This window comes from Mustela nivalis (assembly GCF_964662115.1).
Source record: "Mustela nivalis genome assembly, chromosome: 18".
Classification (NCBI taxonomy): domain Eukaryota; kingdom Metazoa; phylum Chordata; class Mammalia; order Carnivora; family Mustelidae; genus Mustela; species Mustela nivalis.
This window is the reverse complement of record NC_139037.1, coordinates 47495257-47519489: the sequence shown is the minus strand read 5'-3', so window position 1 is coordinate 47519489 and position 24233 is coordinate 47495257. Positions and strand designations below refer to the sequence as shown.

The window sequence follows — 24233 nt, the reverse complement described above, 5'->3', positions numbered from 1 at the left end:
GACGAAAGGGCAGTGGGAACACAGAATAGAAAGGGATGAAGAAGGAAAACCAGGGACTGAGAGCGTGTTGGCTTATGGTTTTGAGGCCCATTGTCCTACTTGAACACCCACGTTGGGCCCTTAAAAAGGGGAAGGGCACAGATGTGCGGGGTGAGGCAAGAAGGCAAATGCTTGGGATGAACATCTGTCTCCCCGCTTACGTTCAGAACTGCGTTGCTTTTCTAGTCCATCAGGCCTTGCTTCACCACGGCTGTCTCTGACACTGGGCATCGCCTTGCAAGGGAAATTTGATAACGTACAACTGGTTCAGTACAAGGAAGCCCTTTGTTCTGGTTTTCAAGACCCTCTTAAAGTCCTTCAGGAGAAGGAGAGACGGTAGTAGCACTAGCTCCGCAGGGAAACCGGAATCCAGGGACATCTACATGTAGGACAGTCTCTGGAGGAGAGTATGGGACAGCTCTTGACCCGGGTCTCTACCGCCCCAAGTCTCTGCCAGTTCGCCCCCTTCTGTCACGTTGGGCTCTGTGAAAACTACATTACCCGAAAGTCGCTGCGCCCCGCGCCGCCCGCGCTCAGCCAATGAAAGCGGTCGTTCCCCACGGCGGAACGCGCTGGGCAGGACTTCTGGCGCGACCGCAGGGGCGGGCGTTTTGGGGTACTTGGGGGCCGTTCTCTCTGATCACAGGTTCGGGGAGGCTACCAGGGGCTGGGGTAGCGGGAGCCGGGAGCCGCGAGAGGAGGCTGGTCTGAGGTACGGCAGCGGCGAGGGATCGGGGTCGCGCGGGCTGGTCCTCCTCCCGGTGTTCGCTCACAGAGTCTGATGGCAGCGGCCGCGCGGAGGGACCTGGCTCAGGTAGGCGCTGACACCGGGCTCGCCCCGCGCAAGCTGAGCCCCGAGGGAGCGGCCCTCCGGGTCCGGGACGGTGAGGCGCTCCTGTCCGCGGCCGCATTTCTGTCGGTCAGTATGATGGGGCGTGGGGAGGTTACCGGGCCCGAGCTAGAGTCTTAAAGCTGGGGACTCCCGCGTGTCCTCGGAACAACCTGAGAGGGGGTGGTAACGGTGGAAAGGCAGCCCGAGCGGCCGGGCCTTCGTTCCGAGGGCGCTGATGGCCACGGAGGGTTGTGAACAGAGGAATGACCCATCTGTTGCTCAAAGTTTTCAGAGGCTTTTTGGGGAACACAGGGATGGGGTAAGGAGGGTGGGGGAAGCCCATACAACGGACTGCTGGAGAGCTGTGACCCGGACTGGACCGTCCTGACGGCAGTGGAGGGCGGGCTGATAGATCTATCAGAGCAGGGAGCCCCTATGTGGGGCTCAGAATCATGACCTGAGCTGAAGGCTGACTGAGCCACCCAGGTGCCCCTACCAGTTAATATTTAAATAAACGCCTTCTTCATATAAATATCACATTCCTTTAGTTAAAAGTCATGTGCAAAACACATTGTCAATACCTATCCGTTTATTTGCACTGAAAATATTGACAAAGGTGTTAATTGTGAGGACAATAAGAGTCACTACTTAGGAAAGAATTCAGTTCCAGTAATGGCCCCACAGGCTGGGCACCACTATTATTCCCATTTTATAGAAGACAACACTGAGGCACTCGGGGGTCGAATGTTTATCCTAAGTTACACAGCTGGTAATGGGCATCCCTGAGGACGTAATGGGCATCCCTGAGGAGGAAGCCCGGATGATGTGATGGGCTTGGGTGGGCGTTTGTGGCCCAACACTGTTGCCTGCTTCTCATGGCTTTGCTTTTCTGTAGGTTCCTGTTGCTGCAGATTTGCTTCCAAACCATGCAGAGGCAAGTAGGGGGTATCCCAAATCCTCATCCTGTTTAGTTCCCACCTGTATGGGGTGCAGGATTCTGTGACTCTTTGCCTGCCCTTGTCCCTACTCTTCCATCCCTGATCCCTGGAAGATGATCACCTCAGGTCAGGGGCCTGAGTCCAGACCAGAAATTACAGGGATTGGTTCCCACTTCTGGCAACCAGTGGCATGACATTTGTAAGACCTTACGTTCATGGTGATGAATGTTAGAAAATGCTGGAGGTGAGGCTGGGCCGGGAATGCTCATATAAACTTAGGTCCATCATGTCTGGTGGAAATAGTAGGAGACAGAAATAAGACCTGATGGAAGCCAGGAGCTAGGCCTCTCTTCTGGAGTGGTGGGAGCCAGGGAAGGTTTGGAGCAGAAGGGGGAAGTGACAGATCCAGACTTAATGAGTTGCTCCCACTGCAGAGCAGAGAGCAAACTGGGGGGCGGAGGTGGCTGCGGTTGTCCGAATGAGTGTTATTCGTGGCTGTGGAGGTTGGATGTGGGGGAATCTGTGTCTGTTTTTTCAGTAGGTGCAAGCAGACTCTTTGATGTGGAGGGTGGGAGAGAGAAGTGGAAGGAGCAGTGACTCGGAGATGTTTGGCCGTAGTAGCTAGAAGCAGGCAAGTACCACCATGTCAGAGTTGGTGGTAAGAGTCATTTTCCGTGGGAATATTAGGAGTCAGGTTGGGGCTGTGTTGAACTGATGCTTCAGAGACACACAGTGCATGTGTCGAGTGGGCATCTGGACATGAGTGTGGAGTTGAGGTGAAGAGGTCAGATTGGAAACACCCAGAGTACAGATAGTGTGTGGACCGGGACGGAGCCAGGGGTCAGATTTGGTGGAGCATCTTCAGGTGACAAGGAGGAGAGTGTGGGGCCAAGGACTGAGTCTCTTGCTGGACACCTGCATTGGGGTAGTGGGCTTCACAAAGACCCAGGAGGGAGAATAGTGTCCCTATGGTCAGGGTGTAGGCATGAAGAGGGTCTGACAGGGCCAACAGACATGAGATAGATACAGAGACAAAGCAGCGGGGTGACAGTGAGGCTGGTGCCACTGCTTATTCATTCAGCTCTGGGATTCCCAGGCTCTTGTTCTGACTCTTGCTGGGACCAGGGGATTAGCTCAAGAGAAAAATGGGATCCTTTGGGACAATTGTAGGCCTCCCTGGAGAGACAAGTGGGCTTGGGCTTCGAATAAGCATCAGAGGAAACTGACAGGTGAGGGGACACCTTTGCAACACAGAAGTGGAAGAGGTCCAAGGGTGTCTGAGATCTCTGTGTAGTTCCTGGTGGCTGAGGATGAAGCAAGGATATGGGCCTGGCAGGAAAGCCTTGAAAGCAGGCTGAGGGGTTGCCTCTGGCAGTCAGGGTCATTGGAATTCTGGGACAGAATGGGATTCTGATTACATTTTCCAGGCACCCTCTGGATGGCATGTGCCACACTAGCATGTGGTGAGGCCAGGGAGATGCAGGATGTGGGTTGGGAATGCTGGTGGCAGTGAAGGGAGGTGTGGTACAGCAATGTGCATGTTGGGTGGGAGTGTAAACTGATGGCTCCAGGCTCTTGTACTGGGAGCTAAAGGGAGAACAGTGGCCCAAAGTTAGATGTGTTTGGACAGCACAGTCTAGGAGACCGCAAGTCAGTTGTCTGGCAGGCCCAGAGCTCAGATGGCATTTACCTGCGCACCTGCTGTTGCTGAGGGCCTCTTGGGACAGTGGGGAGCAAGCAGCCATCAGTTGCCCCAGGGCTTGATATCTCCTCTAAGGTGGGGACCTCTGGAGGAGGGTGGACGCTTGTGAGGGTGCCTAGAGTCCTGGGAAAGGAAGCCACACATCAGCTCAACTTTCCTGTCTTGACAGGATCACATGACCTTTGAGGATGTGGCTGTCCACTTCTCTTGGGAGGAGTGGGGGCTCCTTGATGAAGCCCAGAGACTCCTGTACCGTGATGTGATGCTGGAGAACTTTGCACTGATGGCCTCTCTGGGTAAGGTCCTTACAACCATTGCAGTGTCCTGGGCTGGGCTCTGCTCTTCCCCTTTCCCTCAGGGGCAGGTCTTGCCTTCCCAGGGCCAGACCATGGGCATTTCTTCCTGCCCTGTGCACGGGAGTAGGTGCTGTGATAGCCTGGGCTGCGTGTACCACCCCTTCTCTCTTGAGCAGCCTCAGTACTTGCTGCCCCAAAGCCGAATTTGGATTTGGGGATTAGGAGTCTTACCATCAGCCTAACAGATTACAGCCTATTGGCCTCCCTGTGGCCTGGGGATGCCGTAAAGATCCCCAGCAGCTCCATGCCCTAGGCTCTGCTCTCCTCCTCTGGCTGACATACGGGCAGTGCCTGTCCCAGCAGTTGAGGCGCCGACTTGGCAACTGCCTCCCTGTGTTGTTCTCGCAAGAGTCTCCTCCACTTTCTCCTGTAATATTTAGTTTTCTTTCCTGTGGGCTCCCATGGGGTGGTCACTTTTACCTGCCTGTGTTCTCTCTCCCCCAGGACTTGCATCTTCCAGCGCTCATGCAATCACCCAGTTGGAGTGGTGGAGAGAACCCTTTGTGCCTCCCTGTGCAGTCCTGACTGCAGCCACGCCGAGAGGTACTTGGAGGGTGGAGCTGGGCAGGTGTGAACCTGGGGTTGGGCTCAGGACACACCAGGAACCCTTCTGCTGGGCCCTGATGATTTGGTGCCAAGGCACAGTCCATGGCTAATTTCCGTCTTTTCTCAGTTGCACACTTACTATGTCTACTCTGATTTCTGACCCAGGGCTGTCCCCCACATCTCTAGCCTTCCTACTGCTCCCTCTGCAATGCTTCCCAACAGTGGCCTTCCTTTGTATTCTTTGTGAGATGGTCAGTCAGGCACGGCCACAAGAGGAGACACAGGAGCAGCTCAGGAGAAACAAAGCTTATTCTGCTCAGCAGGTCTAGAGAGACAGTCATGACATGCTGGGGGTGAGTGTGGGGAGTGGTTCCCAGGGGAGGGAGCACCCAGGGAGTGGGCTCAGGCAGGCAGGGGGAAGCGGAGAGTGAGTGAGGACCTATGAGCATGTGCCTTTCCTGGGGGTCTGGGGTTGGGGGATACACAAGATTTGGTGTGAGTGGATTTCATTTGGAACATTTGAGTGTCCCTAGGTCACAGGAGGGGGCAAGAAGGGGGACTGTGACAGGAACCAGCCCTATCACTTGGTTAAGCTGGTCACCTGGGTGGGGTGCTCACAGCCTGTTTGTGGGGATGTTGAGGCAACAGGAAAATATGAAATTTAAAAGGTTACAATACAACGAACGCTGTGATGTCTCAACATCATTACCGGTACTAACGGTGATGGCTACTGCTTGCCACCTGGGTTGTAGGGATGTTAAAGGTGACTGGAATAGCTAGGTCTACCCATCAAAGGCAAACTTTGACATAGGTGACAACTGAGAGGAGTGCTAGTAGGCCTATGATGAGGGTTTGAAACCCGGGCCACGGGTAGGCCTGCGCTTAGTGGGGAGAAAGCCAAGGGAACAGCTCATGTACCTCTTGGTTTAAGGGAATCTACTGGAAGATTTTGGTATATTATGAAAGATTTTTTACTTCTTGGCCTAATTTTCATAGCTTTGCTTCTGTCTGGAATTACTCATTTATATACAGCAGGAGGTACCCCGAATAGCTCCAACACTCCTTTCATGGCTAGTAAACAGTTAAGCCAGTCTGTTACCCATGCCATCTGGGCTTAGAGATTTGCGTGCTTGTTGCATAAGGGACAATATTTAGCAGCCTTTGTCCATGGTCTTGAGCGGGCTGCCAAGAGGTGCTGGTTGGCAGTCATGATGTGAAGTCGTCGGACACAAAGCCTGCTCTACTGGGGTCAGCCCTGGTGTTCTGTGGTATGGTGGGTCCTGATAAGATGGGAATAAAAATTGCCTGTTTTGCCTGGTGTGATAGCCAAGGGGAAGAACCTGGCAGATAAAGAACCGTGGGGCCCCTCAGGGTACCCGCTGCTCGCTGGTGCTCACCCTCACTGGGTGTCAGCAGGGGAGAGTATATAAAGCGCTATACCCATGAGTTTGGGCCGCAGTAGAACCCAGACGTGCTGTTACTGATTTACTGATTTGTTGGAAAGAGAGAGTGTGCGAGTGGCGGGAAGGGAGACAATCTTAGGCAGACTCTGCGCTGAGCCTGACACCAGGCTCGATTCCATGACTCCACGATCATGACCTGAGCCGAAACCAGAAGTCGGATGCTTAATGGACTGAGCCACCCAGGTGCCCCTCAGGTGCTGTTATTTACAGCATAATGTGCCCATGAGATAGTTAGCATGAAGAGGGCAAGGGACCTAACATGGGGAACTGTCAAGTGCAGCTGGCTCAGGGGCACAAGCAAGAAGTCCATGGGGGTGACTTGATTATAATTTGCAGCCATTTTGCGTGAGTACGTTGGGAACAAAGGCAGGTGGTGTAAGCAGATAAGGTGCTTTGGGGGAACCCTGTCTGGGTCCTAACAGTACCGATTGTGGGCAGTAATTGGGCTGTTTAAATTACTCATGGATAGGGGCACCTGGGTGTCTCAGTGGGTTAAGTCTCTGCCTTTGGCTCAGGTCATGATCTCAGGGTCCTGGGATTGAGCCCTGCATTGCAGTGGGGGGGTGTCTCTGCTCAGCAGGGAGCCTGTTGCTCTCTTCTGCCTGCCTCTCTGCCTACTTGTGATCTCTGTCAAATAAATAAATAAAATCTTAAAAAATTACTCATGGACAACTCAGTAAATGTATGTTAGGTTCCTTGAAAGGTAGAGGTGAACAGGGGCTGTGACTGGTGGTAGGCACTGAATAAAATATGTTGCCCAGATCTGCCACAGCAAAGTTGTCACTGGGCACCCTTTGGATATCTTCAGTTAATTCAGTTATGTTAGGTATTAGCCTTGATGGGGAGAGCTTAAGCTTTGGGGTTTTGATAATCAACAGTTAAGTGGCACTGTTGGTAGAAACCTTGAAAACTGGTCAGATAGGATCACTGAAAGAAATTATGAGAATCATCACCCCTTCATTTAGTAGATCTTGAACAGCACTCTGAAGGCCAGCAGTCCCTTGTTTCAGGTAATACTGTGGTGTGTTTCCTACCTTCAGCAGTAGGGGCAGCCCCAGAGGTTTCCATTTGGTAATTCTGACTGGTAGCACCAGGGACCTTGGCTCATTCCAGCTTTGTTTGTGGCACCTCTGCCTATAGCAGGAAAACACAAAGCGTTAGGGGTTCCGGTGACAGGCATCCAATTAAGAAGGACCATTGCAATGTTGACACTGAGTGCAGTTTCTTTGGCACGAGTGGTTTTACTGGCATTACCCAGTAATTGAGAGGGGCACCTCCTTTAAGTCTGAATGGGTTGCTTGGAATGTTGGTGACTTGGGCTCTTGTAGCCCACAAAGTTAGGAAATGTCTAAAAGCTCCAGGGAATTAGTTGAGTTGTATGTGGGTGATTGCCCTTGGGTGGTATGATGGGGTCTGAGGACTAGCTGGACCCTCACCAACTTGGCCTTGGCAGTTGCGGATTTTGGAGCTGGAAGCATCCTTGGGTGGTTCCAGAGTAGTGGCTCTCTGAGCCACCAGACCTGTGGGTAATAAAGGGTGAGGCTCCTCTAATAGTTCCTGTAGCTGTTGTAATTTGGGGATGGCTTGCCTAGTAGTTATTTCTTGGGGTCTCTCAGTTGTCCGTGAGTCCCCCAGAGGCAGTAGGGTTGTCAGCAAGTTGGGAAAGAAGGAGCAGACTAAGTAACATAAGTTGCGGGGGGGGGGGGGGACTTGCACACTGGGAGGCCCATGTGGTGAGCCAGACTGTGTCAGGGGGAGCCCTCATGGCCCGTCAGGAAACCAGTTCCGTCCTGTGTGGTGTGAGACTTTCGGTGAGGTTAAGCAGCGCCGCCCTCTGTTGGGAAGGGCACCTGCAAGAACAACTCCTAGACTCTGACAAAGGGGCCTCCCCTGGATTGAAAACACACTCGGGATTTGTTCGGAGTACCGACAGACCCACCAAACTGTCCTCGTTTCTGCAGAGGAGCATGAGGGCTTCCTTATGGTTCTGTTGCCTGTCTCCAGGCCGTGAAAATCCCAGTCGGTAAAGGCAGGGCTTCTGAACCCTGAGGTCTGGTAGAACTTTCAGATTCCTCACCTGAGTCTTTTCTAATCGCATCAAGAGTTGTGGTCTCTGTCATCCCTGTCCTGGCCTTTGGGATGTCCTCTATCCTCCTTGGGTGACTTCAGCCCAAAATGCCATGTGAGATTCAAACTTGTCAGGCCAGAGGATCTTTAGGTAAAGTATGTGTCTTAGGCTCTTCAGTAACACCGGCAGCTGCCTCGTCTCTGTGGCCGCCTGTGAGCAGGAGCTGCAGGGCTGTACTAAGTGCTCCTGGTAACCAGGGAGTGCCTTTCCCCCCATCTCTTTGCATGAAATCTTTCAAAGTAGTTTGGATTTCCAGTCTTCTGAAGTCGTTTGTTTCAGTTTCTAATTCCTTGTGATCTGTGTTCTTGACCTGCTGGGTCTGGAAAGACATGGGGTGCTTCCTTCCTGTGGCCCATTTCTTAGGGTAACCTCAGCTGGATTGGACTGTTGAGAAGAGCTGTGGTGGCCGGATGTTCTTTTGGGATCGGTCTCGGACCTTGGGAGCAGAGTTGGCAAGTTGATAGGCAGTGGCATGAAGCAGAACCCAGAAGGGTTTTGAAGGCGTTTACCTTTCTTGAATTATTGGCTAACTTCCTCTGGTTATTGAGAGGTGCTAGAATGAAATGCTGGGATCCTGGGCCATAAGAACTTGAGCCATTTATCTCCAGGGATGGGACCCATTGATGCCCGTGGGCTTGGGAGGCAGAGAGCCCCAGCAGTGACACACACAGTGTAGGGGTCACCAGCAGCACCGACCCTCTCAGGGTGCCATGGCAGACTTCCTGACTGAGATGCCACATCCCTGCTTAGGAATGAGGGGCAACATGGACTAGAATGGGAACACAAGAAACCTCCCAGTCCTGGTGCCATAAGTCCACAGGAGTTCTCTATCCTAAGGGCTACCCAGCCCTCCTCTGCTGACAGATCAGCTAATAGCCAACAACTGATATGCAGTGTTTCTTTGGTGGCCGCAAGGAGCTTACCCTTCCACGCTCACACTCAATTCCAGTGGAGCCTTCATAATGTTTTTACCCAATGCTACCAGTCTGTCCCTTAGAGGAGCACTAGGAGAATACTCCCTCTCCTCACCAGCACCTGTTGAGTCAGGGCTGGCCAGAAGTGAAGTCTCAGGGTGTTTTAGGGGAATGAGCACCACGGTTTAGGGTGGAAAGCCTTGGCGGTGCCTGGGAGAGGCCACACAGAGCAGCCCAGAGCAGCACACAGGAAGGCCAGCACGACACCCAGCCTTTCCATACAGTAGACAGCCGGTTAGTAAGCCAAGCAGTTAAGGGGCATTTACTAAATCTTCCCTCACTTGTGAGTGACTGGCATCACAGACCATCCTGTTTGCTATGTAAATCATTTTGTATTCTCTTATGAAAATAGGAGCAGCCATGACAGGAGAGGTGCAGGAATAAAAGAATTTATTATACCCAAAGATCTTGGAGAGACAGTCACTGCATACTGAGAAGGGGGGGTCACCTGGGAGGGAGTCCCAAGGGAACGGGCCCAGCCAGGCCGGGGGGATGTAGAGAGGACCTGTGCCGATCCCCCTCATGGGGAGGCAGGGTGGGCTGCACAAGAAAAGGAGTGAGGGGATTTCCCTGGTGCGTGTGAATGGGGCTAGGTCGCAGTCAAGGGGGAGGGTAGGAAGGAGGACTTGTGGCAGGGGCCCACATCATGCTAGTGTATGTGGTCGCAGTTCATGGCCTGTTTGTGGGGAGGTTGAGGCAGTAGAATATGCAGTTTTCAGGGTCGTAATACAGCTTTCAGAGAATGTGTCATGAGGTGTGTGCACATATCCTTAAGAGTTCCTGAACACCAGCTATTTGGTTGCATTTGATTGTCCTCTGGGCCTGCCCACACCCTCCTGCGCTGTGTTCCCGTCAGCAGCCTTGCAGAAGGCCATTTGCAGAGAAGTGTGTTGGAGACCCAACCTCTCCTCCCTGAGTTGCACTCTGTCCTAGTGTCCTCGCTGCTCCTGAGGCTTCCCACCAACCCACGAGCTTGCCAGGTCCGGTGCAGCACAGCGAGCCCTTCCTCACTCTGAACCTCGGGCCTGATTCTGCCAGCACCACGACAGACTGTTCCCTGGGTGTGTGAGACATCTGTAAGCACGCTGCGCCTTCCCACTGATGCCTGCAGACACTCAGCATCTCTTTGCTTTCAGGTTGGCACCATAGAGCGGAAGCTGAGGAAGCCCCTCGGGAGCAGAGTGTTTATATAGAAGGGGTGCTCAGAGCAAAACTTCAACACCAGAGGCTGCACTGTGGAGAGAAACCTCTGAGAACAGAAGAGAGTGTGGAGGGTGGAACGGACTTCCCAGTTAGTTCTGGTTTTCTCAACCATCAGGTGACCCGTGGTGGAGGGGAGCCACAAGGGAGCACCAAAAGTGGGGAGGCCTTTCACCCTGGGAAAAGGCATTACAAATGCAGCGAATGTGGGAAAGCCTTTGGTCAGAAATACTTACTTGTTCAGCACCAGAGACTACACACTGGAGAAAAGCCTTATGAATGCAGCGAATGTGGGAAATTATTTAGCCATAAATCAAACCTTTTTATACATCAAATAGTTCACACTGGAGAAAGGCCTTATGGGTGTAGTGAATGTGGGAAATCCTTTAGCCGCAATGCTGACCTCATTCAACACCAGAGAGTTCACACTGGAGAAAAGCCTTTTACATGCAGTGAATGTGGGAAAGCCTTCAGGCATAATTCCACACTTGTTCAGCATCATAGGATTCACACTGGAGTGAGGCCTTATGAGTGCAGTGAGTGTGGGAAATTTTTTAGCTTTAACTCAAGCCTCATGAAACATCAGAGAGTTCACACTGGAGAAAGACCTTATAAGTGCAGTGAATGTGGGAAATTCTATAGCCACAAGTCAAGCCTTATTAATCACTGGAGAGTTCACACTGGAGAAAGGCCTTATGAGTGCAGTGAATGTGGGAAGTTTTTTAGCCAAAGCTCTAGCCTCATGCAACATCGGAAAGTTCACACTGGAGAAAAGCCTTTTAAGTGCAACGAATGTGGAAGATTCTTCAGCGAGAATTCTAGCCTTGTTAAACATCAGAGGGTTCACACTGGAGCAAGACCTTATGAGTGCAGGGAATGTGGGAAATTTTTTCGCCACAGCTCCAGCCTTGTTAAACATCGGAGGATTCACACTGGAGAAATGCCTTATGAGTGCAGCAATTGTGGGAAATCATTTAGCCAGCGTTTCAACCTCCTCCAACACCAGAAAGTTCATGGTGGAGAAAAGTCTTGAATACAGCTCATATGGACAAGCCTTTAACCAGAGGTCAGCTCTGATTCAGCAAGAGAAACTTTACAGTCCAGATAAGTCTAATGTATACAGTAAATGGGAAGAAAGTCTTCAGCCAAAGGCTTAACCTTGTTGAGCCCCAGAATGTTCAAACTGGAGAGACTTTAGGAGTGCAGTACACACACAGTCTCCTTGTCAACCTAACAAAACAGAGAGCAGCTCTGGAAGTAGCCCTTACGAGGGAGCCAGCAGCTGAACATTGTTCATCCAAATATCCTCACATACTGCCTCCTAAGAAGAGAATTCTCTGCCTGGAAGCTCCAGGGAGAGGGAGCCCTGTGTTCTTGGCTGTACTAGTCTGGATGGAGTGGCCGCCTCTATCATTGGAGTGGGGAGAGAGGGAATGGGCTTAGTTCAATGTGACTGGCTCTTGCTGTTCTTACTGAATATTAGATGTTCTTGAGGAAGTGCTTCCTCATTTGCTATATGCCCTAGGACCATTTCCAGAGACTCTTAAGTTGTGTTTTTATCATTTCCCCCAGTTTTGATGGGAAGCAGGCCTGCAAAGCTCTTCACACATTGTCATGCAGGAAGTTGATCTAAATATTTAACTTTATGAGAACTTGCCAACTTGTGTTCTAGATGGTTATGCCATTTCATATTTCCTTCCAGAGTGTTAGATTTCCAGTTTCTTCACATCATTGCTGATCCTTGTATGTAAGACATGGGCCATTCACTCCAGCCATTCTAGTAAGTTTGTGGCTGTGACCTCTCTAATGACTCAGTGTTGAGCATCTGTCTCTGCTTAACCTGCCACCATACATCTGTAGTGAATTATCTTTTCATGTTTTTTGCTTCCTTTTAGAAAAATTGGTCAGTTTCTTATTGTTTTGTGATTTAATATTATATACATAGAGGTTCCTTATTTGGTATATGGTTTACCAGTGTTTTCTCCCAGTCTATGCCTTTGAGTTTCTTTCCCTTTTTTTTTCCTTTTTAAAAATTTTTCAGTTTTTTTTTAATTTTTTATTTTTTGTAAACATATATTTTTATCCCCAGGGATACAGGTCTGTGAATTGCCAGGTTTACACACTTCACAGCACTCACCATAGTACATACCCTCCCCAATGTCCATAGCCCCACCACCTTTTCCCAACCCCCCTCCCCCCAGAAGTTTTTCAGTTCTTTTTTTTTTTAAAGATTTTTTTTTTTTTTTAATTTGACAGAGAGAGAGAGGGACGACAAGTAGGCAGAGAGGCAGGCAGAGAGACAGAGGGGAAAGCAGGCTCCCTGCTTCCGAGCAGAGAGCCCGATGCGGGACTCGATCCCAGGACCCTGAGATCATGACCTGATCTGAAGGCAGAGGCCCAACCCACCGAGCCACTCAGGCGTCCCAAACTTTTCAGTTCTTAACAGTCTCTTTCCTAGGGCAGAATTTATTAATTTTCATAAATTTCAATTTCTTTATTTGTTAGCAGCTGCACATTTGGTATTACATTCTCTTTTTCTTATGGTACTATATCTTTGCTTATAAATTAAAGCCTAATCTGAGTATGCTGGTGTCTTATGTGTCCTTATCCAAACTTGTAAAATCTTTGTGGATTTAAATGTACTTAAAGATTTTCAGTGTATGTAGAAATACTTATGTGTTTACATATCCCCTAACTCTTCTGAAAGAGCCTAGAAAGCAGTGGCGTTCCGGTAGATGTGAGCTTACCCAGTTACTGGTACAGGTTTTCAGTAAAAAGAACCAGAACTCCTTAGAGGCTGTTTCCATGTTGGTGCAAGAAAGAACATGAGCCTAGGAAATAGTCTTGGATTAGTCCGTAAATGCTCACAGAATAATGCTGATGTATTAGCTTTCTAGTGCTATCCTAACAAATTACCACAAACCTGTGGCTTAAACATTTTCTGTTATAGTACTGTAGGTCAGAAGTCCTACACAGGACAGGTCTCAATAAGTTAAAATCAGGGTGTTCACAGGGATGTATTCTTTTCTGGAGTCTCTAAGACAGATTCTGTTTTCTGCTCATTTAAGTTGTTGGACTGTTTCAGTTCCTTATGGTTGTAGGGCTTATCTTCCTGTTTTCTCTGTGACTCTCAGCTTAGGCTTGTCCCTGAAACATGTAGGAACTTTCCCTACAATATTTAAAGCTAAAACAGTACCAACTGCATACAAAGTCTTACAAAACAAAGTTTAAACACTTCCCAACTAATTAAGTGGACACAATACTACATGACACGAAATATGGATGATAGTGAAACAAATTACAGAGCAATGTCCACATGAACATAAGATACAGCAAAATCATGACGAAAAGTTTTTGGAGGTGGAGTGATGGCGGCAGAGTAGGGGGACTGTAAGATTGCCTCATCCCACAAATACAACTAAATATGATCATCCTAAATACCCCAGAAATCAACCTGAAGACTGGCAGAACAAACTCCACAACAAAAGAGAAGAGGCCACATCAAAGAAGGTATGAAGTGTGGTGACATGGTTTAAAAGAGAACAGGATCATGGCTGATGTGGGGAATCATGCTGATGGAGATAATCAAGACACTTCCACAGAGGGAATGCACAGGAAAACAAATACCTGTAGCAATTAGCTTGGAAGGCATGAAGGGCCAAAAAGAGAGGAAGATAATCACTGAGACCCTTAGCATGGTGACAAAAACAACAATCAGATGAAGAGTGCAATAAATGCAATTAGAAACACCTGATGCAATGAACAGCAGGCTAGAAAAAGCAGAATGAATGAATGACCCAGAAAAGTAATGGAAAGTAATAAAGATGGACAAAAGAAAAAATTATGCAAAACAAGAACAGACTCAGTAACTCCATCAAATGTGCTAACGTTCTCATTATAGGAGAGGAAAGAGGAGAAGAGAGAAAACTTATTGGAAGAGATAATAGCTGGAAATTCCCTCATCTGGGGTGCCAGGGTGGCTCAGTTGGTTAAGTGTTTGCCTTTGGCTCGCATCAGGCTCCCTGGTCAGTGGGGAGCCTGCTTCTCCATCTCTTCCCCATTTGTCATCTCTCAAATAAATAAAATCTTAAAAAAAATTCCCTAATCTGAGGAAACAAACATATCTACATCCAAGAGGCACAAAGAACCCCTAACAAAATCTGCAAAAGCAGATCCATACCAAGGCATATTGTAATTAAAAAGGCAAAATATAGTGGTTAAAAAAAAAAAAAACGAAAAAACAACAACAAAAAACTTTAAAAGTGGCAAGGCAAAAAGAAGACAGTTAATGCAACTGCATAAGTCTGTTGGGATTTTTCAGCAGTATCTTTCCAAATCAGAAGGGAGTGTGTAGGATATATTCAAAGTGCTGAATGGGAAAAATCTACAGCCAAGAATACTCTACCCAGCAGGACTATCATTCATAATAGGAGAGATAAAGAGTTTCCCAGACAAAAACTAAAGAAGTTCATGACCACTAAACCAGTTATGCAAGAAATATTAAAGCGGACTCTTTGGAAAGGAAAGACCAAAACTGACAGTATTGAGGGTAGGAAACACAAAACTAGTAAATATGACAACATACACCTAAAATGTGTACGTGGGGTGGGGGTGTAAAGAATGGCTTCAAACTTAAATGACAACCAACTTAATAATATAGACTGCTATATGCAGAAGATGTTACATACAAACCTAATGGTAACCACATATCAAAAACCACTAATATGTGGGGTATGTGGGTGATTCTCTCAGTTGAGTGTCGAGCTCTTGATCTCAGCCCAGGTCTTGATCTCAGGGTTATGAGTTCAAGCCCCACACTGAGTTCCATGCTGAGTGTGAAGTCTACTTTAAAAAAAAAAAAATTGTTAGGGACACCTGAGTGGCTCAGTCGGCTGGGCAGCCATCTTTATTTCAGCTCCAGGTCATGGTCTCAGGGTCCAGGGACCAAGCCCCACATCAGGCTCCATGCTCAGTAGAGAGTATGCTTGAGGAGTCTTTCCCTCTCTCCCCCAACTTTCAAGTGCTCACTCTCTAACATAAAATACTAACACAACCACCCAGGGTGCCTGGTTGGCACAGAGGGTTAAGCCTCTGCCTTCAGCTTAGGTCATGATCTCAGGGTCCTGGGATCAAGTACCACTTTGGGCTCTCTGCTCAGTGGGGAGCCTGCTTCCCCTTCTCCCTCTGTCTGCCTCTCTGCCTACTTGTGATCTCTCTCTGACAAATAAATAAAATCTTTTTTAAAAAAACCCCACCCTAATACTAATACACAAAGAATAAAGAGAAAGCAACTTTTTTTTTTTTAATGTAGGTTCCTTAAGACAAGGAAAACAAATGCAAAAATAAACAGCTGGGACTACATAAAAAGCTTCTGCAGAGCAAAAGAAACAACAAAACTAAAAGGCTACTGACAGAATGGGAGAAGATACCTGCAAATGACATCCGATAAAGGGTTAGTATCCAATATATATAAAACAAACTTATCAAATCCAACACCAAGAAAACAGTCCAATTAAAAGATGGGCAGAAGACCCGAATAGACATACAAAATCTTCAATAAAAGGAGTAAAGGAGACATACAAATCTCCTTCAAGTAAAGGAGACATAAAAATTTTCAAGAAAGACATGAAAGGCTGCTTATCATCACTTATCAGGGAAAAGCAAATCAAAACTACAATGAGATATGATCTCACCCCTGTCAGAATGGCTAAACAACAAACAACACAAGCAACAACACAAGTGCTGGAGAGGATAAGGAAAGGAGTTCTCGGGCACCTTTGGTGGGAATACAAACTGTTGCAGCCACTGTGGAGAACAGTATGGAGGTTCCTCAAAAAGTTAAAAATAGAACTACCCTAAAAAAATAAATATAAAAATAGAACTACCTTACCATCTAGCAATCGTACTAGTGGATATTTACCAAAAGGATACAAAAACACTAGTTCAAAGGGATACATGAACCCCAATGTTTATAGCAGCATTACTTAACATAGAAAAGATATGGAAGCGGCTCAACTGTCCACGGGTTGAAAAATGGATAAGGAAATATGGTATAGGTACATACAATGGAATACTATTGAGCCATCAAAAAGAAAGAAAGAAAGAAAGCAATGACATGGATAGAGACAAAGTGTAATGCTAGGCATCATAAATCAGTCTGAAAAAGACCTACAACATGATTTCATAATGAGGAATTTTTTTTTAAAGATTATTTGAGAGAGAACTCCAGAGAAAGAGCACAAGTTGAGGAGGGGGCAGAAGGAGAGGAAGCAGTAGACTCCCTGTTGAGCGAGGAGCCTGATGCAGGGCTGGATCCCAGGACCTGGGATCATGACCTGAGCAGAAGGCATACCTAACTGATTAAGCCACCCAGGCTCCCCTTTTATGAGGAATTTAAGAAACAAGCAAAAGGGGGAAAAAATAGAAACCAAGAAACAAACTCTTAACAATAGAGAATAAACTGATGGTTACCAGAGGGGAGAGGGGTTGGGGGATTAAGGAGTGCACATGTCAAATTGAACACTTGGTAATGTGTGCAGTTGTGGAATCACAACATTGAATACCTGAAACTAATACAACACTGTATGTTAACAAATGGAGTCAAAAAATTTAACAAAATTTTAGCAAATTGAACCCTCCCGTGCACATATATAAGCCCCAATAAGTCATACCCTGGTGTGGTTTATCAGGTATGCCAGAATGACCTAATAACGGAGTCTAACGCAGACCGTATTACCAGGAATATGAAAGCCATCGAAGACTGGTGGAAGCATTTCACAGACTTAAACCCAGCCTGTGATAAAATCTCGCAGCAAACGAGGGTTAGATGGGAATTTTCTCAGCCTGCCTCGGGCATCTGTGAAAACCAACAGCTTACAAATCAGTGAAAGGATGTCCTGCGCTAACAGATGGAAGAAGTGATTCTGTTAAACTCCGCTTCACCCAAAGCCATCTAGATTCCACACGACCCTGTCAACTTGCCAAAGGCGTCTTCCATGGAATCAGAACAATTGTGAACTCGCACAGAGCTGTCAGAGACACGGAGTGGGTCGCACGGAGCCGTCAGACACCCAGTGGTCGCGTGTTCGCGGAAATGACCCAGCTAGCACCACATCCAAGTGCATGTCCATGCTGGCTCTCCTGACAGGAAAACCTCACTCCGCGCCCCGCGGTTCCGGAATGGGACAAGCTCCTGGTCTCGGCTGAGGGCCTTGGGCCAACCACCACTCGCCTCCAGGAGCCCAAACTCAGGTGGGCACAGGGGAGGGCGAGGAGCTCCAGGACCCTTTATATTGGGCCTCTGGAACCGGGAGGGCGAGAGGGTCCCACCGACCCAAGGGTCCCCATAGCCTGCACCCACTCGCCTGCCCCCAGCCCACCACGCAAATTGGAAGGGCCGCTGGGGCCCTGGGAGTTGTCTGCTCCCACCCTTCCAGGTCGCAGGTGGGGGGTGACCGCGGCCCACCACACTCCCAGCCTCAGTAGGCCTTCTGGAAAAGGCCCCCATGGCCACAGGTGCCGGAGGGCTGGAGACCAGTGTGGGTCTGGGGAAGCAAGGGGCTAGGCTGGCACAGCTCATGCAAAAGGGAGGGGATGGGGTGGGGTTCTGCTCTCCTTCCCTTCTCCCCCCACCCTCAGCAAACAGGCACAGACCACCTCCCAGCCTCTATGACATCATGGGAATGTCCGCACCCACTTCCTCCGAGGCAGGGTAGGGGGACGCCTCCCTCCTGTGTTGTTAGGGGAGGACCGATGGCCGCCACACACATGGCACAGCCTGTTGGGTAATGTAGTTTCTGTCCTGCATGTGACCAAGTTGGGCTGGGCCCTCCCCAGTCCCCACAACCTTGGCCGTCATACTACTGCTGTAGATGTACTGTCATACATAGCACTGTGAGGGCCCATGGGAAGTACTGCTTTAGGACTCCAGAGGCAAGGGTCATGGGGCTGTAAGGGCCTGGTTGGCCGGAGGGAGCCATTTTGTTGCAGTAAACTTAGATTGACCCTATGCAGCGGACTTAGATTGACCCTGCCCCTCCCAGAGGAACTTACTTGCAAAGCCTAGATACAAGGGTGGATCAGGCCAGGTGAAGACATCCAATCAGTGGGGCACGCATATATTTACTGAGGTGAGTTTAAATTCCATTGGCCACCTGTGTGTGGGCGGGGCTCAACCACCCCTATAAAGGTTAGTTTGGGAGGCTGAGCTGTGGGAGGAGTAGGAGAGCTGTCAGAGCCGCCAGAGCCACCAGAGCCACCAGAGCCGTCAGAGCTGTCAGAGCCATCAGAGCTGTCAAGAGCTATCAGAGCCACCAGAGCTGTCAGAGCTGCCAGCAGCCCCACCGCCCCAAGCCACAGTCTTGCCGAACGGCCTTGCGGGAGCAGCGTCATTCTGGGGAGCAGCTTCATTCCGGGAGCGGCTTCCTCGACATGAGGCCTCCTCGGTGAGCGGCCTAGTCAGGAGCAGCATTATCTGGGGAGAGGCCTTGTCTGGAGCAGCCCCGTCAGGGAATGGCCTCGTCCAGAGTGGCCACGTTGGGCGCGGCCTTGCTGGGGTCATCGTCATCACCTTTTCGTAAGAGACCGCCCTTACCAGTTAGTTTGGTTTTTGATGCTTGGCATGAAATAAAGCTTTGCTTGACCTTCACTTTGTATCAGTCTCGTTCCTTTGATCACAGACCCTAACATTGGGGGCTCATCTGGGATTAAACAATGAGAACTGAGCCAACATCAGAATTTTTGGGAAAAGCCTTCAGAGGTATTGGGATCTTGGGTGTTGGGATCTTATCTGTCTGTCTGGTTCCAGAGCTCCAGGGTATAGCCCACCAGGGAGAAGCTGGACGTGGCCATGCTCCCCAGGGCTGGAGTGGATGTGGGGACGCCCCATCCCTCTGCTAGTAGATCGACAGGGGGTTCGAGTCCCCCTAGGCGAGCCACCCTAGACGGTTGGGGGATAAAGAAAGCCCCCACCAGTGGCAGGTTCTGGGTAAGAATCGTTGGGCCTGCTGTTGTCTTTGCCTGGTTCTTTTGTTGTCTGTTGTGTGGTTTGTTGTGTTTGTAGGGGACCAAGAAATCCCCCACCAGCAGCAGGCTCTGGATGGGGATTGCTGGGTTTGCGGCTGTCTTTGCCTTGTTTTTTGGTTGTATGTTGTGCTGTTTGTTGTATTTGGAGAAATGGGACAAACAGGGAGTAAGGGGCCTGTGACACCCCTAGGTCTTGTTCTTGAACATTTCAAGGATTTTCAAGGTAAAGCCACTCAGTCAGGTGACAAGGTTTATCCGGGAAAACTAAAAACACTCTGCCAATTAGAGTGGCCCACTTTCTCCACAGGGTGGCCGCCGGAAGGAATGTTTGCCTTGACTCAGATCTATTCTACCCTGAGTGAGGTCTTTGATCTACATCGAGACAAAATACCGTACATTGTGGCTTGGCAATATCTGATAGAAGAGCTACCATCATGGCTCAAGTCCCACCTTCCCCCTGCTAACGAAACCATCTCTCTCCCTCTAAGGCAGGTCAGAGCACCAAAACCAGAACAGACAGATGAGGGGGAACCAGGGAAGAAGACCGTTCTACCTCCATCGGATATGGAGGATGTGGTATTTCCCCCCACCCCCTTATTTGTCCTCTAAATCTGACTCTCAGTCCCGAAATGCCTTTACCAGTCCACCTCATACACAGTCGGGGTCCACCAAGCAGAGAGACTTCCATGATCCTTTCCCTTTCCTCTATCCCCCTCTGCCTCCCTTTACCTCACCAATACTGTCCGCGCCAATGCTCCCTCTTCATGAGGTTGCTCTACCAGACGGGAGAGGGCAGCCCCACCTAAGCTATATCCTTTTCTCCTGACATTTATAACTGGAAGACTCAGCACAAATCCTTTTCTGTCCACCCTCAGGATTTATTTAGCCTCTTGGAGACTGTCTTTCTTACTCATCAGCCTACCTGGGTGGATATTCAACAGCTCCTTATGGCTCTCTTTAATGGGGAAGAGCAAGATTGCATCATGTGAGAAACCCATAAGGTGATAAGTGAGAGACTTGGCAGGGACCTCGATCCCCGCCGAATAGAGGACTACTGTCCAAGGGAACCCCCTGACTTGGATCCAAACTCTGATGAAGGTAAGGAGAGCTTACGTTTCTATTGCCAGGCTCTACTGGGAGGCCTCCGTGCAGCTGCAAGGAGACCCATAAATATATCTAAAAAATAGTATGGTGACTTAAGTTAAGAATGAGTCTCCAGGAGCTTTCCTAGAAAGGCTAATTGAAGCCTATAAAATCTATAGCCTGATCTATCCTGAGGCACCCGAAAATCAGAGGGCAATGAATCTTGCTTTTGCCAGTCAGTCAGCCCCAGATATAAGGAGGGAACTTCAGAAAATCGAAGGATTTGAAGGGAAGAATCTGAGTTAGTGGGAAAAGCAGAAAAGGTATTTAACAACAGGGATGCACAAGAGGATGAAAAACAGACAAACTGGTTAAGGTTTTGGCATTATATGAGGCGGGGAAGAGACGGGTAGGGGATAGTAAATGGAAGGAAAAGCCTAGCATAGAGAAGGCAGGTGGGAAGACTTAGATTCAGATCAGTGCTCTTACTGTAAGGAAAAAGGACATTGGGCCAGGGAATGCCCCAAAAGGAAGAAAGCAATGCTTGCCACCAGAGTCTGAAGGGGTCATGGTTCGGAGCCCCTCCCCAAACCTCGGGTAACAATTGAAGTGGAGGGGAAATCAGTTGATTTTTTGGTGGACACGGGAGCCCAATTTTCATCATTACTTAACCCTATGGGAAAAGTATCTGGAGAGGAAGTTTGGGTACAAGGAGCAAATGGCACAAAGAGACATAAATGGACAACAGAAAGGACTTTAAATTTGGCCTCGGAGGTAGTTAAACATTAAATTTTGGTCCTCCCTAATGCCCTATATAACTTGATGGGAAGAGATCTCCTCCACAAGTTAAGAGCTGGTATTCGGTTCTCGGAAGGAGGCATGACTGTAACCTTGAGACAACCCACTGTACAAGTGCTTATGGCAGCAGTAGATGAATACCTCCTTTACGAGCCAGTCTCAAAACCAGAGGGAACAAAGGGAGGGGAGCCTTCTCCAAATCCTACAGGACGAGTTTTCCCAGGTCTGGGAAGAAGGGAAGCCCCCTGGCTTGGCCAAGGAACAACCTCCAGTGGTGGTACAATTAAAGGCGACAGCTATGGCTATTCACGTTTGGCAGTACCCCCTTCCCCGGGAAGCAAAGGAAGGGATCAGAAAACACATTAACCACCTCTGAGGAGACGGGATCCTAGTTCCTTGCAAATCTCCATGGAACACACCTATGCTGCCTGTCAAAAAGGCCGAGACTGGGGAGTACCGACCCGTCCAGGACTTGTGGGAGGTTAATAAATGGTTTGAAGATATCCACCCAATGGTGCCTAACCCCTATACCCTACTCTCCCTCCTGGGCCCCAAAAGAACTGTGTATACCATCTTAGATCTCAAGGATGCATTTTTCTGTATATCTTTAGCAAGGGAATCTCAGCCCCTTTTTGCTTTTGAGTGGTCCAACCCACAGAAAGGGTTTCAAGACCAGCTCACCTGGACAAGACTTCCCCAAGGATTCAAGAATTCACTCACCATTTTTGACAAGGCCCTACATGAGGATTTGCATGAGTACAGAACCTCCAACCCAGGAGTCACTCTGTAACAGTACGTTGATGACTTGTTAGTAGCCGCTGAGGTCTATGAGTCATGTTTGTGGGGGACGAGAGCTCTCTTACAGACTCTGCAGGAAAAAGGGCATCGGGTGTCCGTGAAGAAAGCACAGCTCTGTCAGAGCCATGCCACTTATCTAGGCTTTGATCTCCATGAGGGAGTGCTTTCACTGTCTGAGACCAGGAAACAGGTGATTACCCAATACCCCCGCCCCACCACATCCCGACAAGTGAGGGAGTTTCTTGGGACAGTGGGCTACTGTAGGCTGTGGATACTGCAGTTTGTGGAGATTGCCTGACCTCTCTACGAACTGGCAAAAGGAAGGCTCACTATTTTAGAGTGGACAGCTGAGGCAGAAGGAGCATTTCAGGAATTACAAACAGCCTTAATGAGTGCCCCAGCATTGGCCATCCCAGATGTTACCAAGCCCTTCCAATTGTATGTGGATGAAAAGGCAAGGATGGCCAAAGGAGTTTTAACTCAGACTCTGGGGCCTTGATGAAGGCCAGTAGCCTATCTTAGCAAGAGATTAGATCCAGTAGCAGCTGGGTTCCCCCCCTTGCCTCCGCATAATTGCTGCCATGGCCCTCCTGGTCAAGGATGCAAGTAAATTGACTCTGGGTCAAAATCTCATCGTAACCACAACACATGCTATTGAGGGCCTTCTCTGGACTCCACCAGACCAATGGATGACGAACGCCCAAGTGACGGGGTATCAGGCCCTTCTCCTCAATGAACCAAGAGTGACCTTCCAGCCCCCGGCGGTGCTAAATCCAGCCACACTTCTGCCAGAGGAGCTAGCTGACCATCCACATGACTGTGGGGAGGTCCTAACCCAAGTCACAGGAATAAGGCCAGATCTCAGAGACATTCCCCTCCTGGATGCCAAGATGACTCTGTTCACAGATGGGAGTAGCTACATGGTCAATGGAAAGAGGTATGCAGAGGCTGTGGTGGTTTCTCCTGAGCAGAAACTCTGGACAGCAGCCCTGCCACATGGAACTGAGGCACGAAAAGCAGAACTGATTGCACCACTAAGGCACTGCAGATGGCCAAAGGTAAAACCGCCAACATCTATACTGACAGCAGGTATGCCTTTGCTACTCTCTATATGCATGGGGCTATTTATAAAGAAAGGGGCTTATTAACAGCAGAAGGAAAATGAATTAGAAACAGAGGAGAAATATTGGCTCTCCTCCAGGCTATTTGGGACTCAAAAGAGGTGGCTGTTATGCATTGCCCGGGACACCAAAAGGGGACTGACCTGATTTCAAAAGGAAACCACTTAGCAGATCAAACTGCAAAGCAAGCAGCCCGAGAAACAGTGCAAGAACTGGTTACACTCCCAGCTCCAGCCCTACCAGAAAAACCGAACTATTCAGAAGAATATTTAAAGTATTTACAGAAATGGGTTAAATTGGACTATGAAGGGGACTGGGCTAAGACTAAAGCAGGAAAAATAATTCTTCCTCAAAGACTAGGTAAGAAGTTAGTAGACCAGATACATCAGGGTACTCATTTGGAGATACGCAAACTCAAGGACCTTATAGGCAAGCAACTCCAGGTTTCTAAATTAGGGCGTATGGATCAGGATGTAGTTGATAGATGTGCTCAATGCCAGGCAGTTAATGTGGAAGAACTAAAATGGAAAGAGGGAAAAAAGAAAGAGGTAAGGAACCAGGAATTTATTGGGAAATAGATTTTACAGAAATGAAACCCGGAAAATAAGGACACAAGTATATGTTAGTTTTTTATAGATACCTTTTCAGGCTGGGTAGAGGCTTTTTCCGCCAAACATGAGACGGCAGGAGTGGTAGCCAAAAAGCTACTAGAAGAAATGATTCCTAGGTTTGGGCTGCCTCTCGCAATTGGGTCAGACAATGGCCCTGCATTTGTGAGTTCAGTCTCACAGGCATTGGCCAAGGCCGTGGGCACTAATTGGAAATTACATTGTGCCTACTGGCCCGAGTTCTGGGAAAGTAGAGAGAATGAACCAGACTCTTAAAGAGACCTTGATAAACCTAATTCTGGAGACTGGCGGTAGATGGGTGGATCTCCTTCCTTTCACCCTCCTCAGGGCATGATGACCTATTTAAACAAGGTGACCCCATTTGAAATAATGTTCGGGAGACCCCCCCCAACTCTGTCCTCGGCTACAGGAGGTTGCCCTAGCAGAAATGACTGATCAGTCTGTACTCCAGTCACTGCAGGCATTACAGTCTGTCTTTAAAAAAGCCCATGCAGGGATCTGGACTGCCCACATTGGAACGGAGACGGAGGTGGAACCACATCCTTACCAACCGGGGACTTGGTTTGGATATGTCACTATCAAGTGGGGAACTTGGAGCCTCG

At 48.9% G+C, this 24233-nt stretch overlaps 1 protein-coding gene across 5 annotated transcripts; it reads left to right on the top strand.

Annotated features, from left to right (window-relative positions):
• Positions 1–610: 610 nt before the first annotated feature.
• Positions 611–18488, top strand: LOC309852609 (zinc finger protein 419-like). 5 transcript variants are annotated; one of them, XM_082709618.1, is made up of 6 exons: positions 614–853; positions 1767–1805; positions 3681–3807; positions 4312–4410; positions 10115–10269; positions 15490–18488. In XM_082709618.1, the coding sequence occupies exons 1-6, from the start codon at positions 821–823 to the stop codon at positions 15496–15498; spliced, it is 462 nt and encodes a 153-aa protein (XP_082565744.1). In that variant the 5' UTR covers positions 614–820; the 3' UTR covers positions 15499–18488. The 5 variants fall into 5 exon arrangements, with proteins under 5 accessions (XP_082565740.1, XP_082565744.1, XP_082565743.1 ...); XM_082709617.1 differs by having other exon boundaries at positions 626–958; XM_082709614.1 differs by lacking the exon at positions 15490–18488 and having other exon boundaries at positions 611–958; positions 10115–12762.
• The last annotated feature ends 5745 nt before the right edge of the window (positions 18489–24233 follow it).

Bases quoted from the DNA above. Each gene is read 5' to 3' on its own strand.
- LOC309852609 (XM_082709614.1), top strand. From the start codon at position 821: ATGGCAGCGGCCGCGCGGAGGGACCTGGCTCAGGTAGGCGCTGACACC. The intron at 1,806-3,680 runs GCAAGTAGGGGG...CTGTCTTGACAG, and splicing joins TGCTTCCAAACCATGCAGAG to GATCACATGACCTTTGAGGA. The intron at 3,808-4,311 runs GTAAGGTCCTTA...TCTCTCCCCCAG, and splicing joins TGCACTGATGGCCTCTCTGG to GACTTGCATCTTCCAGCGCT.